The sequence below is a fragment of the Anopheles nili genome, chromosome 2 (assembly GCF_943737925.1).
Source record: "Anopheles nili chromosome 2, idAnoNiliSN_F5_01, whole genome shotgun sequence".
Taxonomy (NCBI): Eukaryota; Metazoa; Arthropoda; class Insecta; order Diptera; family Culicidae; genus Anopheles; species Anopheles nili.
In genome coordinates, this window is record NC_071291.1 from 64692339 (window position 1) to 64710966 (window position 18628).

General features: G+C 49.8%; 1 protein-coding gene across 1 annotated transcript; it reads left to right on the plus strand.

The window, feature by feature from the left end:
* Window positions 1-11379: 11379 nt before the first annotated feature.
* Window positions 11380-15135, plus strand: LOC128730530 (uncharacterized). The gene is made up of 4 exons (XM_053823582.1): window positions 11380-11616; window positions 11706-12076; window positions 12150-12671; window positions 12746-15135. The coding sequence occupies exons 1-4, from the start codon at window positions 11535-11537 to the stop codon at window positions 13850-13852; spliced, it is 2082 nt and encodes a 693-aa protein (XP_053679557.1). The 5' UTR covers window positions 11380-11534; the 3' UTR covers window positions 13853-15135.
* The last annotated feature ends 3493 nt before the right edge of the window (window positions 15136-18628 follow it).

Sequence of the window (18628 nt, forward strand, 5' to 3'; positions counted from 1 at the left end):
AACAGCTTCCAACGAGAATGGAATTCAAACCAAGAAACTCGACTTTAAGAATTTCATTACTCCAAAAACTACCTTACGTGACTCAGGATCATGAGGAGATTGGCAACCATGCTGCTTGATGATTTATGTCCCCCCCAAAATATGACGCGCTCAATTTTTCCCGCAATAAACCTACCGCCCTTCAATGGCATTGGTGTACGGAAAGAAAAACGCGACGTCCCTTTACGATGTCCCGGTTTGAGGTGAACGGGGATCATTCCCACATCCACGCAAAGTAACGTGATAGCGCCACACGGGAAACATGCCATTACACGCTCGCCGATAGATGTCCTTCGATTGATTCTCGAATGCGAGTGGGTGAGCAGCGAAATTAGGTCATCCACCAGCAAGGATGACGCCATTTTTCACCCACCCACCCACTGGGTGTGTGTGTTGGGGATACAGAAGTAAATACAACACGACGATTGGGTGGGTTGGAGCAAGAAAAACAAACAACGGAAGTTACAAACCGCGAGAGAGAGAGAGAGGGAGAGAGAGAGCGAGCGCGCTGACGGGATCGGGGAAAATAGATTTCCCGCGGATGCGAGAGAAAATCGCAAAGGATACAAGTGTCATTGTGCTGTGGCGTCGAATGAGAGGCGCTGTTTTTTTTTGCTTTCGCGTGTATTTTTTTTCTCCTCCATCTAAACACAACCCCCACGCGGCTAGACAAAGCACATTGCGCTCTGCATGCTTCTACCACCGAAGGTCATGTCCGGGCCCTACGTAAGCTGTGGTCGATGCGATAGTTTTCGTTGGTCAATCGTTTCGAGGACGAAACCACACGAAGAAGGGCCACACGAACCCGCGACGGAGGGATATTAAAATAGTCTCGTGAACATTCCTCGCCAGAGCTTGCTTGCGGATGAAACGTAACGCCGCGGATGAGGACGAATATGAAGACAATTTTAGCCACGCATGCCTGTCATACATCCGCCAGCGGGGTGCAGCTGTTGGGCGTACGTTTTGCGCCACCGATCCGGCTGGACCATGTTCCACCGTCGTGCGGGTGACTAATTGCTTCCAAATGTGCCGCGTGAACACTTGCGCGCGATGAGTGATCGGCAGATTTGCATTAATAAACTATTAGCATGCGTGGGCCGGAGACGTTGCATCGAAGCCGCAAGGGCGTGTGTGTGTGTGTTTGCATCAATGAGACCGGTTTCGAAGGGACTGAAATGCTTCCAAACCCGACCTTAACCTGGACCTCGATCGTTTGATTAACGGGCGTTTGGAGATCGCAATAGTGAAGGCCCGATTTGTCCCACTGATACGATGACAGCTGATGGTCGATCGCGAAAAATGGCCTGCTTTAGTAGGTTGACAGCAAGCGAAACCTCTGACACGGTGGCCAATTGACACGAAGATCGTTGCTTTATCTCGACGACTCCTGGATCCGGACGTTCCACGATCGCGAGATGACGTTTAAGATAACGGATCTCGATCGTGCGTAACCCGAGCCTCTCGTGTCGGGAGGGCTTGTTTTGACAGTTTTTCGGGCTCGTTTTTCTTTTCGAATCCCCAAAGCTAACACACGTCCCAACGTATCGTTTTCTCGGTGTGACTAACGTTTCAGTTTTTCGGGGGTTCGCATATTCCCCGCAATCAACTCCAAACACACCACGCTAACCGGGCGGAATGCCGTCGGACGCCTAGCTCGAGCGTTATCAGTGACACCATCAGGGAAAACGTTCGCCTTTCAATAGGGTGGGCGTAACGTTTCACCAATTAACTCCTCCGGTTCGCGCTCGATGCGCTTAATCGTCTAATGAGTGACGCCTAGAAGTGACGAATCTGATCGGCGCGCTTCAGACCGTGCTAATCAATTATCGTTCGCCTCTGCCACTAAGCGATTTGTCGGTAATTCCACGCCAGAAGAGAGCTTCTCGGGTGTGCCGATTTTTTTTCGTTCACCCTTATTTTCTCACCTCTCTTGTTTTTTTTTTGTGTGTGTGCGAAACACTCCTTTCACTTTAATGTTTATTTGATCACGTGACCTGTCCACCGCTTGAGGAGCATCACCTTCGTTGATGCGGTGTTCCGTGATAATTTGCCGTGCCCTCACGCCCCTTGGTGGGTTTGGGGGGCTTGTTACACTCTTCCCACCTTTTTGGGAGAAACTCTAACCAGAACCCCCATGCCAGCTTAACGGTGAAAGAAAGAAAGAAAAAAAAAAAGCGCGCGCGCGCGCAAACCCGAACCGAAAAGTGCCCGCAAAAGGGACGAGAAAAAAAAGCCTGCCCCACGAAACGGTCGTAAATCATGCGCGAGCGCGTGTCGTGCGCGAGGGAGGTTTTTGGTGGAGACCTTCGAAACGCATGCTGAGCACATCATACATATTCGTTGGGTTGTTTTTTTTTTTTCAGGTTCACTGTCATAAAAAAAAAAACGGTTGGAATTGGGCCGGAAGCCCAAGGGCCGATGCGTTTCGGGGAGGATTGTTGGGATGGTGTTTTTTCTTTCTTTCTTCTTCTTCTCATTGTTGCTGCTGAATGTGGCTTTCTCTGGGGTGGACCTTTCCACCGGTGAGACCGAGACACACCCTTCACAAAACGGATTAAATGATGCTATCTGGCTGAGCATTATTATTGTTATGCTTTTCCGCCTCGCTCGCTCTTTCGCCCTTTCATTCGTCTCACTACCCACTTTGGGGTGGGGGATGAACTTCATTTAGGGAGAGAACTATATTTCAACCCCCCTTATGGAACCGCTCGCACGCAGTTAGCAGCAGTAGGCTACGAAAAAAGGCACGAAATGGCCTGCTTTGTTGAGGCTGCAGATCCGGTACGACGATAACACACCACCGAAAGGCCTCTCGCTGAAAGCCTGGTACGGATGGTTTTCGGCACCCAGAAAAAGGGCCACGCACGCCCGCCCCCAAAAAAACCCCAAACCATAATTGAAAAGTAACGCTAACGGGCCGTAGCTGTTATGGCAATTAGTATTTTGTTTAGAACGAAAGAACGCCTGCTGGTGCTTCTGGAGCGCTCTGTTTAAGACGCTGGCTGGTATGTTGCCCTCCAAAGAGTGGTTATGTTGGAACCACGTGCTGGAAATGCACCGGATGCATCATCATTACCAACCGTTCCGTCGGTGTGGGTTTTAGTTCTGTGCGCGACGGAGCGAAACATCCCCCACAAGGTTCCCATTTGGCCACGTAAGGGTGTCAAAGCAACGCGTCTAAGATTTAATTACCAACCCACCCACGGGGCAGGAAAATTAAGACACACCGCAACCGCAACGGAACCGCCCACGTTCTGCATAATGTGCATAATTCTCTACGCCTAAACGTACAGTGTGGTACACGTTCGTCGCAGGGCGTGCGCGTTGAAGCTGTCTTAGAGGTCACCGGTACTGACTCATCAAACGAGCGGTTAACACGAGCACGGCGTGTGGGATGAACGATCACTTATGTTGGCCTTCGTATGGGAAGCGATCATGAAGCGGGTGTATTAAAGCTTTATAACCACAAACTTTACAACGACAAACAATGGTTGGTGGAGTTTTTTCTTTTTTAAAAGCACCCTTGCTTTGGTGCTGCTGTCATCGAGCCTGGAATCGCTAAAGCTTCACTCACGATCGCATCCTCAGCGGCAATGGTAAACACACCTTGTTTGTTCAGCCGACTGTGCGGCCCAAAATTGGCGAGTAAATAAAATTAATAATCAACTCACCTACTCGGGGACTGGAGACGCGGTGCTCTTTTGAGGGCGTCTACGCGCATCAGCGTATTAGCGCTAGCCATATCGTGTGGGGGTCATTTAAGCGCTTACGGTTCCTACGTAATCGTGAGGATAACACGGCTCAATCGGGATATAAATTTGGCATTTAGCATAAATCGCAATCTCGCACGATCCCCGCGTCTAGGCGCTTGTTTCGCAAGAGACACGTAGATTTATTGCACCCGCTAAAAACGCACGAACCGAAACCGGGAGATGAGCCTTTTTGTTTTTCTCTCGAAACAACTGCACGATAATGACGACCCGTTTCCGAAAGAAGCGTCCAAATTCCAGCGCTCCAGCAGATACCGTGACGCACAAATCCAACCATCTGCCGCCCTCGGGGACGCACTGTCAGCTTGATCGACCCACGCCTTCATTTTGCCCAATTCGGATGCTTGGTTTCATTTTCGAGACCATTCGCGGGTTGAGGCGAAGACGCGATCTTCAGTTGTCATAATTTATGCGCGTAAGGGTACGCTCGGTTACCTCGCTTGTTAAGGCTTTGCTCATGTAGGTGAGTGGCGGGATTTTTCATTTCCCTGTTCTTTTCCCTCTTCCCAATTATGCCCGCAGGTTCTTTTGGCGGGATTCTGGGGTGGAATAAAATTTGCGAATAAAAGGCAGCCGCATAAGTGCCGCTGAATGGCACGTGCAATTGTTGAATGGTGGGTTCAAATGGCGGGCTCCTTAATGCGTTCCTCGGGATGGGATTTGCTTTAATTTGGGTCTGGAGCGGGAGTAGTATTCTAGTCCGATGCCAATGACCCTCAGCTCACTCGCTAGACCACCTTTCAACGGGCACTTGGCAGGGGACAAGTGATTGACAAACAAAGTCCAATGATTGGATAAACCTCGACGTTGACGTAGAGATTCTTGACGACGCACAGAATTCGCTGCGATTCAGCAACGCTGTTAACGGTTCCATTAATAACTCGCCACTTTCTTGCCGATCTCCTCCAGCATTGACCGAGCCAGCAGCACAAAGATCAAGCTTGTAGCTGATCTTGAACACCCGCAACACGTTGACCATCTGTCATCGCGATCCCTTCGCGCTTCGGGAGTGTTATGCTCTTTTTTTAATGTCCGCTCGCTTGTGGTGCGCCCGCGCCCCTTTAATGTCCGCTGCATTTCCACACCCAGGCCAGGCGGGTGGCTTCACACGTCACCCTTATTTGGGCCGCGTGGACGTATATTAATTTGAATTTTATTCAAATCGCCTTCACCCCTCACGTTGAGGCCGTCCGTTCGTGCGATTCGCTAAAGGTGCGGAGTGTTTATGTTTAAATTTGAGAAATAAACAGCAATGACCTCCGGCAGCCACGGCACGGCCATCTACGGCTATCAGGTAGAGCATTATCAGCTGAATGTGAAGCTGAAAATGACGGGCGCACGTGTCCCGGTTGGAGGCGTCGTTTGCTCGTAAAAAGGGCCGATCGGGTGATTAATCATTAACAGGGGTTGTTTAATCTCGCTTTGGGGGCTGCTAAATGAGATAATTGAATTTCTGTTCACCAAAAAGCCACCGATCGAGCTGATAATCGTGATCGCGAATGGATGGAAACCGGGTGGTTGGAGTTTTAATTAAAAGTTGTCCAAATCCAGACAGCGTCATCGGTCCGGGTTGATTTACAACTCTTGAACCTGTTTCCAGATAGTCTAGACACCTCGTAGAGACGGATGATGATGTGTTCTAAATCAAAACGGTTCCTAAGAACCGGGCGGAAGACTCACAAACATTCAGAGAACATCACCAGTCAGCTTCCTATCAACGTCCGATTGTGTATTGTTCTCGTGCATTGCTAACAAAGATTGCGTCCATCGGACGTTGTCCGATTTTGTTGACTCAACCAAACGACCCCCGGAGTGAGCTAATGGTGGTGGAGTTATATAATTCGATAACCTTTTTCTCTCCCCGAGGAATTGAGGGTTTGATTCCACGACACACACACGAGAAGCTACCTCTCTTGCGTTCTCCACAGACCACGCGTCACCAAGAGGAATAGCATGCGAAAAAAAAACCGAATCCAATTAATTTAAATCAACCAACGAACCATCCCGGATTGAGGCGAGTATAGTCACAATTTATTATGCTGCTCATAATTCCACACTAGCGGGACACCCATGCGTTGATGATATCATAAATCGAAGAAACTGCAACTGCACCCATGCACCGTGCCCGACGATCCGATCGCCGTTAGGTTTCGGTGTCGACATCGACACCCTTCTCCGGCTCTACGTCCTTGCGAACTTTTCCACCCTCCTGCATTCTGCTGAACTGTGGCAAACCCATTCAGCGCTGCCAACAACCACCGGGCCACTTCCTATTTATAATTCTGCACGCCGTGTTCGATTTTGCTGCGGCAAAACAAAGCAAAAGGCAAAAGAAATAAACCCACACGCCATCTTTTCCGCGGCCATTGGCGATCGATGCAACTGCGACGTGCCGTTGAGTGTTGTGTATGTTATTTAATTCTCGCGAGTTCAAAATAAGTCATTCAAGAAGAAAGGCGATCCCGACTGGCTCGCGAGCGCGATCGCCATTGACGCGAAAAAGAAGAAAACCCGTAGCGATAACATAGTTTTCGTTCGTTCGTGCAGCTTCCTTTTTTTTTTGTTTGTTTGCTTCTCCTCGTGCGATCGCGCGTTTGTGTGCCAATCAGTCGAGAACGTGTCTTAAAATAAAACCCAAAATTAACGATCGTTCGCTCCCTTCCGTCCAACCGAGCGGTACCGTGAAGGGGTGTCACTCGAAAGGGAATGAAGGAGGAAACTTATGGTCGTTGGTGTCCGGTGACCGTCAGCATCGATGACATCATGCCTGCGGTGATGATGCATGAGAGCACCGTTGTGGATCTTCAATGCGCCTGACGATCGCTGAGGAGGTTTTTGTTCCCTCGCAGGGGCCTCATGTTTTGTGTTATGTTTCCCAAAAGACCCAACATAGCGCGAAAGAAGCTGGGGACGATCGGGACACCTTTGTTTGGGGTTTCGCGCACACTGGAGCGTGGGTTTTTCGTGGGAATTTGTAGTGCAAATTTCTCGCACAAGGTCAACCGTTTTTTTTTTTTGCACTGAGATGCATTCAACTGACTCGTCCATTTTGCGTTGAGCTCCTTGGTGGAATTTTCTAAACTCTAAACCCGCGGAACCAGCGAAGGGTGCCGTATGATTTACGACCGAACCTTTTCCGAAAGCGACCCTCTCGCGAATGATCGCTTTTTGTTGAGGGCTTTTTTGGAGCTCGTGTGTCGTAAAATGGATGGTATGTTTAGCGGTGGGATTAATCCGTCTAGCTTCACAGGGGTTTCGTGGAAGGCCTTCCGTTGCTTTTTTTTTGTTGTTGTTGTTGGGTGCTTCACGTTTCCTAATGCCATTCCCGGCATTTTGAGTGCGCGATCTTATTTATGTTTGCCGAGCTCCATTAACTGCAATGGGTGGAATTTAAATGTTCGCTTGCGCGGACTATTTTGGATGAGCGACGAATTTCACGTATGCCGGTTGGCTTAAGGTTAAGACATCGAGTGGCTGACGATGACAAATTGGGATTACTGCGCCATCGCATGCGTTGCAGTGGCAAATGCCGGTTAAGAAGTTCGAGAAGTTGAAACTTAATCGAAACGCTAAACAGCGGATAACAAAGCGACTCGTTAGCAGCACCATAAATGAGCCCGCGTTTCCTTTCTTTCACCTAGCCAAATGTGCATTCACACACTCAAACACGTGTACTTCCTGCATCCGGGCACGAACTCGAAATATGCTCCACACATTGGCGGCTCCAAATATGTCCACGCTGACCCAAACAGGGCGATCGCACTGGTTCAGGAGCTCATGTTCGTTTCGATCGTAAAACGGTTGCAGTTTCCTGAGGGAAGAACGACCAAAACGCATCCCAAAACGCGACTGTTCGTCCGGTAGTCGTAAATTACAGGCGACGTTTCGTTGCTTGGAGGCTTCTTTTTTGGAGACTCGACAAAGCCATCATACCCGCACGGTAACGGAAGCTTCGACGGTGGAATATCTAGCGGCAGAAGCTACCTTTTTGTTGTGACCACCGCAGCACCGGAGGGCGGTTTAAAGCCGTGTTTGGGCGTATTATACATCAAGAGTACGCTTCGATGGGCATCGAAACGGTGACCGTTCTTTTGTATATTTAGACTTTTACTTCAGTACGATCCATCGATCGGTTCCATCCGCTTACGTTCCCTTCACCGATTAATATGCTAGCGGGGAAGTTGACCGATCAGAAGCAAATAACACAACGGCCGTAAGAGAGAATCAATCCACAACCGAAGACATCGGCGTTGAAGTTATTTTGAAGAAGACCCCACACTCCGAAAATATCCCCCCAGACATTGTATGGTAATTTTTGAAGAATGAAAGGTCCCGGTGGAATCCCGAAGTAAGCTCAGAATTAACCTCCAAAGTAGGCTTTGCAATCACTTCCCGAGAAATGACTACTGCTTCGATGACGGTAGCGAATGAAATCATCCACACTGTGTTGCCCTGACGACCACCTTCCCAAGGCAAGGCACACTTACTCATGATCAAGCCAAAAGGTGCAGAAAGGTGACTACGCGCGGTGATGATGTAATTTCGACCAGTTCCCGAGACCACGATGACCAACGTTCTGTTTGGTTTCCTTCGACCCCGAGGACAGTGAATTTAAAGTGCTATTCACCTCGTTTATTAGACGTAGAGCAAACGATTGCCCGCATTTGGCGTCGTTTATCTTGCTCGAGCCATCACCAACGGTCGGTACTTTCTACCATTAAATGCAGCTCCTTGCAACTATTAAAATCCATTAGCTCAGCTCGTTTGGCTCACGGGATTTAAACTTTACGTACCATTCTGGGCAGCTCGCTAGCTTTGTTCTCGGTGAGCAGCGTTTTTTTTTTTTGAATTCTCCACTCCCGTGCTCCAGCAGCAGTCCTCCATCAGCGTTTTGTGGAGACGATCAATCTACATAACAGCCACCCCCGGTGTGTAACCCCGGTGTATGACCTGGTTTCGAACGCTCATAAAGTTTCGAGTTCGTGAGCAATGAAAGCAGAAAACGGCTCCACTCGACTGGCGGGGTTGGGTCGAGAAGGTGGCCACTCGCCTCCGACCGTTCGGAAAAGCATAAACACATGAGCATAAACCATGCCTCTCGTCTTTCACGTGCTTCCTGCAATCGAACCAGCAGCTCCCCAAAAAAAAAGAAACAGAAAAAAAATGGTGGAAAACCCAACCCATCCCATGTACGCAGGGAAGAGAGCAAAAGACACCGCTACATGCTCGGTTCGGTTCGTTGATCGTACCCACGGTAGCTCGCATTCTAAACGATAACCTTTCGGGGGCTGCTCAATCATGCTGACTGCAACCATTTGGCCCACCATTTTTAGTGTTCTCGTGCTTCTTTTTTGCCGCTTTGGAATCGGGAATTGGATCCTTCCCTGCCGTTAATTGATCGTTGTGTCACGTGACACCATTTTGCTTCTATTGCACCAGAAATGACGGTAAAATCGACAAGGCATTTCCGTTCCAGGATCCAGGGTTTTCCTGTTGCTTGCAAGATGACCGCTACCAAGGTAGCGATAGCGAGGGAAATGCATTTTCCCACCGCGCGCACGTTTCTCTTGCACTTACGCGTTAGCGTAAATATTTACCATTCGCTCACTTGCGGTGCACGGCCGGCGTGGCATCACTCACAGGTCAGACTTGGAAGAGGTATCTGTTGAGTTGCCCTTTTCTTTCTTTTCTCTCTCCTAACCCCAAAGTCAATCATTTTCGAGCGCGAATTGTGCAACTCTCGGAAGTGTGTCAGTGCGTGCATAAACACGTGGCTCGTAGTTTCGTCAGCACCGCATGCTTGTTTAGTGATCTCCTTCCCAGCCGGTGGGAACGATTCACGTAGAATAGAATGTATGTCACGAGAAGGTGGTGCGTAAAAAAACCCTTGTAGCTCGCGCAGCAACAAAACATCTAAAACACGAACGCTATTACACGTTGCGAAACCCACGCACCGGCTTGTACTCCTCGTTAATCATGTTCACGGTCGCAAAATATTCAAGTGCATCACTTCTAACGCCTATTAATAGGTGTGAGGCCCATTATCAACGCTGTATCGTGGAGCATCAACACCTCGCACTTCCTGAAGGGGGAGAAAAAAAAAGGGTTCTGGGATCTGGTTTCGATCTTGGGGCGTCATTACGGTGGCAGTAAATTAGGCGTGTAAGCTGAACCCCGGCGCTTGGGGGTGGAATTTATCGGCCAGCTGCTGCTGCTGTTGCTGTTGCTGTTGCTGCTGCGGTTGGTCCCATCGGGATGCGTTAGATTATGAGTGAAACGAGCTCGCCGGAGGAGAACCGAATTAACCGGGAATTAGCTATCGCGAGGGCCATTCTTTTTAAATGGGCAGTGTGCGCGTGTGTCATGTGTGTGTGCCTTTTTCGTACTAAAAATAACACCATCGAGCTCGGCTTTATGCTTCTCATAACCTCCAAGAAAAAAGCCCCCCACCCAAAGCAAATCGCCAGCGGACAGTTGGATCTCGTAGGGGAGTTCTCTCTCTTTTTTTGTCTTTCCATAAAAATATGAGCGATATTTACACGCCTCACCCGGGTCGGGACTAATTAGGAGCACATGCCGACAGAAATGATCCATTCATCCGGTAAAAACCGTAAGCGTATCTCGGTAGTTCCAAAATTATAAATCGCCACCCGCGTGATTCGCCCTGGCGAGAGCGCGCCGATTCTATCGATCATCGGCCAGATGGGTGTCTGCGAGGTGTTTATGTGTTTTCAGTAATGTTGGGAAAACATACATCGATTAACAAACTCCCAAAAAAACTCCCATCGGTTTGAGAAGAAAAAACGCGATCCATGAAGGTAGACGCCACATCGGTTTGGGACGGATATTTTTAGCACCGTTTGCAAGTCGCAGCTGTTCGTGGAGCTCAACCACTCTATTCCCGTGCACGGAACACCGACGGCTTGTACTAGCACGCTTTTCACGAGCGTGACACCTTGAGCAGCTCTGGAAGCGCTCTGTCTTGTGGACCTTGGCGTGTGGTTGTCAGTTTCTCGAAGGAGACATTCCGTGGCGAGGAATAGCCGATTCCATTCCGGTGGTGTCATCATCCCGGGTGCAGTTTGCCTGTTCCATTAGCGGACAATGTTGCTGACAACGTTGGGGAGTTCGGGCGGACACCGTTACTGGGTCAAACGTGTGTCAGGTGCACTCTCCTTCACTGACGGGAACCATTAAAATACCACCAGCCAACTACGATCGCTTCCTCATGGGCAGCCCCAGGGCCTACTACGATGTGTTTCCTTGTCCCGGAAAATACGATTTTCCCGCGTACGGCAGCGCGGGTGTGTTTATATTTTATTTACATTTTGATTTCCCGTCTTCCATTTCGCAGTGATTCGATCGAGCGGAAGTGCCCGAGACCGGCTTTGAGCTGCGGCAGTGCGGTGAGGACGCACCAGTTTTATTAGATTACACCCCCCGGAAGGCAACCGTGAGGACACTAGCAACACGCCAGGACGAAGAGACAGTGCCGCTGTTAAGAAAATGGCCCATTCGCGCCGTCGCCGTTAGTGAACTGTCGCGTTTTATGGGTCAACGGTGCGCTTCCGTGCCGGTAGCGAGCGTTTAATTAAAACCAACAGCGAAGAAAAACACACCGACGACAGGTATTAGGGTGTGCGATAGAGTGCCAGCACCAGCGGAACACAGGGACGCAAGCTCGATAGCGACACGGGAAAGCGGGCTAGAAATTCGATAAAAATGGGTGCGCCACCGGCGAAGAAACCGCTGGTCAACCGGAATCTAATATCCTTGAAAATTGTGCTCTTCCTGTTCTACGGAGGTAGGTACCGCGCCTGGGGCGTGTGGTTTTTGGCTTCTTGGGCGGGATACGGAATGCTAATTGTGTTGCTTTCTTTGCATCGATTGCAGCCCTAGGATGTCTGCATCCGTACCTCCAGAAGCACATAACCCTGACCGGGTTGAATTACTACGAATCGCAGCTGGTGACGTTGATAGCGCCTTTGGTGGCAATTCTGGGACCACTGATCATTGCTCCGTTGGTGGATCGGTTAGCCGGAAGGGCTGGTGCGGCGTTTGGAAAGAGACTTCGTCTGCTAGCTGCCCTCTGCATGATCCTGTCTGTGGTGCTTTACTCCGTGCTGTTCTTCGTGGTGCCGAGAGTAGAGCGACAGGAATCAAGCCGTTCGATGGTTAGTTTCGCCTGTGACTACGACGGTGCCATCATCTTCCAGCAGCGCTGCAGTGAGGAACGCACCTGTTATCAGTGGAAACGAGAAAAGGTATACCTGGTGGAGAGGGCTATATTCACTCCTGCGAGGTTCATCATGCATTTCTTTTCTCCAAAACCCACAGATTGGCCACCTGACGCTCACGAACTGTTCCTACACCTGCCAGAAACCGGTAGAGTTCGAGAACCTCAACCACCCGTACACGAAGGGGTTGGTCCTGCCGTCATCCACTGAGAGTTCGCTCGAGGACGAGGACTACGATCTGAGCGATGAACCACTGCCGGCACCGGAGAACTTCAAGCAGGAACCGAAGGTTGAGGTGGACAATACACCCATCCCGGTGCCACACATCTGCGAGCACAAGGGTGATTCGGAGCGGGAGCTTTGTCACGCTTATACGTCCGCTTCGTCCTCGTTGAAGCTGGCCACGGTTTTGCGGAGTGCGGTGAATGAGGAGAATGAAACGCACAGTGCCGAGTGGTGCCGATACCCGTTGGATGGTTTTTCTTGTGAGATTCCCGAGAAGCAGGTTGTCTGGATGAAACTGCTTACGAACTCATCGAACTGTACGCCCAAGGTTGAGTGTGAGGTTCACGATCCGTACGACGATGAGGAGAGTGTACTTGCTGAGAGTGTCTGCATGAGAGTAAGTATAACGACTCTTCTGGTTTGTTCAAAAAGCTTTCTGGACACGTGGCTTTTCCGTTAACTTTTTTGTAGATCGTTGGAGATCCTGATGTGACGTTCTGGTCGTACCTTGGACTACGTGCAGCCGGTGATATGTTCCTGCTGGCGGTGATAGTACTCCTGAATGCGGCCACAATCATCGCCACACGTGAAACATCCACCGGACGCGGTGATTTTGGCCGACAGATCGTGTGGGGTGCCATCGGGTGGGCTATGTCCTATTTCGCCCTCGGATGGTTCCTGGAGACGTACTACGGATACGTGGGTCTTGCCACACTGGCCGCACTGGTACTTCTGGTGTCGTCTGGCATGCCATTGACTCCACCTGAGATGTGGTGGCACACAAAATGTGGTATGGTAGCGATCCCAATGTCAGCCATCCGTCGTTACGGCCCGGAATCAGCTGGTCTTTGTCTAGTGACACTCGTCCTCGGGACGTACTGGGCCGTCCTTGACAACTACGAAGGTGTGTTGGTGAAAACCTACGACATTCACCCACCGGCTGAGCAGTACTACGGTGAAGTTTGGAGTGTATTCGTCGTACTCGGAGCTCTCGCAACCATCCCGACGTTGTGGTACGCCGAGAAGATCGTTGACTATTGTGGTCACTCGAACATCCTCATCACCGCCATCACGACGTTCATCTTCCGCTTCTCGTTGCTCGCTTCCACCGACGTTGGTTGGTGGCGAATCGTGATCGACTTCCTGTACCCGGTCACGTTGGGGCTTACCTGGTTGACGATCGTGTTTTACATGCGGCACATTATGCCACGTCGGATCATCACTACCGGGCAGGCTTTGCCCGTCATTTTCCACTTCTGTCTCGGGCGTTTCCTTGGGGCGTTGATTGGCATGTGGACGAAGCTGGATCACCTGATCGTTACGTTCCAGGCGTTGGCCATTAGCGCGTGTGTCATTGCCGTGCTGTACTTCTTGCTGTACCATTTCGTGCTGGCTCCTCGATGTGCCGCCAGGTTGCAACATGAACCGTCCGCATCAGCGCTTAACATCACGGCACCGGATGCCGTTAATGGGCATCAACCGGCTGCTCAGACGATGCCGGTGCAGACGAATGGGAGCTACCAACCGCTCCGGATCTACCACAACTATCGTGGTCGAAAGGGTCACTTCCGCTACTAAGCGCTCGGTAGACGCTGTTAAGGCTTCGAGTTTATCCTAGTCCTCTTTAGAACACCATTAGATCACGTTTAGAGCAGGGTCGCGGTTTAATCGCGGCGTTGTGTTTCGTTCGTTCTTGGCCACGTTGGAAGGGCATGAATGAAAAGAGAGCAAGAGTGAATTTTCACCTCTTCAGCAGGTTGAGAACCAACTCTGAATAAGCGCAAAAATATCCAAAACTAAACCCATCTCGAGTAAGGCGCTATCTAATACGCTGCACGTCTACCGGTTCTGCCTGGCGGTGCTTTATTTTAAGTTATTTTCACCCGACTCGGAAGTGCTCCTTTGATGGTGGACACTTTGGTAGGCTATTTATTTAGTTCGTCAGAGGGCAGTAAGTGAAATTAGGAACTCTCGCGGCTTGGCCCCTGCAGTCCAGGCAGTATATCTCGAACGACTTCGTTTTTCTTTAGTTTAATACAGGATTACGTTCCTTAAGAACGGATCTTTTTGTCGGCTCACCGTGAGTGTTCTCGTTGAATAATTAGGATTTCTTTCTCTTTCCAATCCTCTCGCTCATGTGTCGTTCTTATCGCTTTAAGTATTTCGTTTAAGTTCTCATGTTACATTTACTAACGAATCGAAAGCACCACCTTCGCTGGATTTTACTTCTGTTTCATTATCATTTTCCATCCAATATGTTCACATCTTAACGGTACATCAAACTCAAGACAATTCGATCTGAAAAAAACGCTGGAAAAGTTTCCAAACGATACGATTGTTAGTGCAATTCAAGCAAACAAAACAAAACTACATACTCGATTCGATCGTCAAATTCGCTTCGAAATCTAACCAAAAAAAAAAACAAACAAACAAGCAAACAAAACGACTCTCCGCGATCTCTCCGTGTATGCGGCGGTGACAAAGAAAACTAAAAGAATGATAATACCAGGAGGTACAATCTTTACGCTATCTATTTACACGCCTTACTCTTCTACAGCTAGTGGAAAACAAATTTCGAATAGGCAAAATAAACAAAAAAGGAAACGTATGTCAGAGCACGCCTTACATGTTGCGGAGGATGTTGGCGACGCGCAGCGGGACCTGTCGTTGAGGAAAGCAAGCAAGGAAAAGGATCACGGAAACCGGCACGCTTTAAAAGCGCTGTAGCGCACCTACGCCTTTCGCCCTTCGCTTTCGCACACCCGCGCTCGTCGTTGCGTCGGAGGCGCTCTGTCCGAATATTGTGTATGTTTAACGATAACAAGAAAAATACTTTATATTTGTAAATAAAGCTAAGCAATAATCGAACACTGTGGAAAGGCATTTCGGGGGGTTTGATTATTCTCCGAAACGTTTAGTAAGCCTTCGAATTTACGTCTAGTAGGCCTTGACAGATACAGATCAAAAACTCCATAGCAACTGTATATGCTGTACTAATGCTTCTTCCCAGCAAAAACTAATGCATATACATCAATTCTTTTGGGCATTACATAAAAGTTGTTCAATTCCATAATGCCATTGCTTATACACGATCACACAGCGGACTTGTTCGCTAAAATTATAACAATCTGGAGCTCCATTTACTTTGTTCTCTCTCAGCCAACTAGCACGCAATCCACATGCGGCTCGTCTAATGATCAATTGCAAAAAATGATCACCCCATCTCGTATTCGTTGCCTGACCGCGGCAAACCACTCAATCCCTCGGACAATGTTATGACACTTCCTGCGACGTTTAGCGGCTCTCGGATTGGTTCGGTTGATTGGTGCCACGAGCCGCTGACTCGTTAGCCGCCAGCTGACAGATCACCCAGCCAGACACCGTGACGCGATGGAACACACGGGCGAGAAGGCCACAGGATGGAAGTCAAGTGTTTGGTGAACCGGTTTCGGTTGGTTACTCAAAAATAACGCTTGTGTGGTGGCCAGCCATCACCAGACCGAAACTGCAGCGAAGTAATTTGACACAACCTACAGGTTTATGAATGAGTGAGAGAGAGAGAGAAAGAACGCGAGACCGTAAAATCATTATTAAACGATATTTAAACAAATTAAGGTCCTTCAGATGCGAAAGAAACCGTCTGGTTGACGTTTAGTACATGTGTACTAAAAACGCGCTTAAGACACTTTCATTGCACATTTATTCAATTGCTACTCGCGGTTGCTTTGTACGAGTTTATCACCATCTCAGGGTCTTACTCAGGGACTTCCGATCTCCCATCTGCACACCACGCACCTTCGCGCGCGAGCAAAAAAAAAACGGCACCCAAACAAAAACAACCCCCATGAGCTTGGGCATGAGCGACCAGGCGTCTCCATCGTGCATGTGTGCGGAGATTGCGGTACTCAATCCTACGCCCGAGCGCACCGAGCGCATGCTCCCATCGTTTAGCGCGAACGCGGGATTTTTCTGCGAGTGGCACCGTAATTCGTGCATCCCCGTGTCCGAGAATAGTCCCACCTGCGAGCGACGAATCGTCGTCGTTAGTCCGCTCGGAACCTTCTCCGCGGTCTAAGCAGCAAGGACCGGGGTGTAATTACTTAGCACACGGTGTGAGTGTGGGTGTGTGTATGTGCGGCTGTGAAGTGAAGAAGGACTATCTTTCGACCATTGTGGTGGTCAATTTCCTTCCAAAAGGTCCTCCGTGATTCGTGTCGTTTGTGTGGCTCAAAAGGAGCTTTTTTGTCACCCCTTAAGTCAGCACGAAATTGCGATCGAATAACTGAACCCACAGCTGGGAGAGGGGAGAGAAGAAAGAAGCGCAGTGAAAATTCGAACCCACCGGCGCGGAATAGGGTGGGAAAAGGCGGGCGCGCGAGCGCGGCTCGCTACGGGTTATTTTTACCAACCCGCGAGAGACGGAACGGAAATTCGCGTGAATGAAAAATAAATGTTGTCAGCGGTGACACCTGTCAAGTGGTGGTGGTTTTTTTTGCTGCGTTCGAACCGAACCGGCCACGGACCGGCTCGGAATGTGCCAAAACGCTCGTTTGGCCCGCTAGGTTGCTCCTAAAGCCCGCCCAATCGAACCGGGTCTCGGATGCGCTCGCGCGCGCGCATCCTGCAGACAACGGTTGCATCAATTGACGATCAATTGGCGACTCATCTCTCTGGAGCAGTGTGAACCCGCGTGCGTGTGTGTGTCCGGTTGAATGTGACGTGTGTGTGTGTGTGAGTGCTCCAACAGGACCCATTTACGTAAATCGGTCGCGCCGCTTGCAGCAATCGAGCATTCCGAGTGCCAGAATGCGCTAACCCGACACACATCCGGTTCGTTTCGCGGGCGACGTAAAGTGACACATTCCGAGGGCGCTCACCGGCTCGAATTCGACCGGCATCGGGGGCGCGATAAAATTAAAAACACCCAAACAGTGTACGGTGCTTGAGACGAATGCGTTGGGAAAGGACCGCCGTGAAAGGCGACGAATGAAATGAAAAAAAAAACCACCACGCGACATTCGCTCTGTGATGATCTAACCGGCTAAACGCCTTCGAAAACGCCCGGGTGGAACGGTAGCCATCGGGCTGGGGACACGTGGTTTTTTTTTTGTGCCGCGAGGATGGTGCAGGTCGTGACAAAATAAATATATTCCACATACCGGTGCCGGTGGTAGCCGCCTTTCAGGGCGGTTTGCGAGACAAGCGAAAGGAGAAGTCAAACAAAGCTCATCACATTTCATCACGAAAGCTCAATGGGCTGGTGTGTTTGTGTGTGTGTGTGTGTTTTACCGATACATCTTCCCTCGAGAACTCACCACCCCTCGATGCATCTGCACCAACGGGCACTTAAAGGACGATGGAAATATGAACGCAGTCTCATCGCGTCTGGATGCTTCTGTTCCGTTCGCTTTGGTCTGCTTTAAGTAAAGAATGGGGTTGGCACCAACAAAAAAAGCCGGCGCACACCATTAATATCCACACCGACACCGGTTTCTTGGGGGTGCTGATGGGACACACAGACAAAAAAAATGGGAAAAAAGATTAAGCAAACACCGCATGTCAGCAGATGCGCTTTCATTGCGCGCCTCCTCCTTTTCCCGCCCACCGTCTGACCCACCCGGCGGCCAGCTCGGATGGCCAGCTCTCGTTGGTCAGTGTCGCGATCCGTTTCGGGGTTCGCTTAGGCTGATGATTGCTAAATTGTAGAAAATTGATAAATTTAGAAGACCCGCGCGCGACCTGTGTACGTGCGCCGGGGTGTACGCGGGTGTCTCGTTGACCGGATCAGGACTGTCAGGGGGCGGAGCTGGGTGCTGATTATGAAATTTATTGACCAACACCGGCACGACCCCCGGTTGTTCCACCCACAAAGAATAGAAGGGGAGACGAATCGTTCAAGTGGTGTGCATTTCTGAGTGAAAGGGCGCACAATTTGCAACTAGAACCGGGCCAGTTTGCGGATCATCCAGCCGAAGGAAGTGCAACGCGTGGGTGTTTGGGGTTGATGGAAATTTACGAGCCGTGCTCGAAAACCCGGACAGGGACAGAGAACGTGACACACGAAGCACAGCTGATTCCAAGGCCTGACTCCGTTGGCCAGTGTAAAGACACCGTCCCGACATGCATATTATGAGTGCAAATAGATTTATGTACCCAGCTTCGTGTGGAACGCACCCGAAGGCATTTGGAATAGGAATAGGATAATTACTTTGGCAGTTCTCGTAGCTTTCGCGTACCTTGAAAAATGCTCCTCCACGCTCTGGATGTTTTTTTCTAGCTCGCAGAAGGAACGTTAGCTCCTTTCACAACCTCCGCGGTGCTCGTGTACGGTTAAATCAAAAATTTAAAAATTAC

Excerpts from the sequence above, each read along its gene's own strand:
- LOC128730530 (XM_053823582.1), top strand. The coding sequence starts at position 11,535 with ATGGGTGCGCCACCGGCGAAGAAACCGCTGGTCAACCGGAATCTAATA. Across the intron at positions 12,077-12,149 it reads ATCAGTGGAAACGAGAAAAG|ATTGGCCACCTGACGCTCAC; the intron begins GTATACCTGGTG and ends CAAAACCCACAG. Across the intron at positions 12,672-12,745 it reads CTGAGAGTGTCTGCATGAGA|ATCGTTGGAGATCCTGATGT; the intron begins GTAAGTATAACG and ends ACTTTTTTGTAG.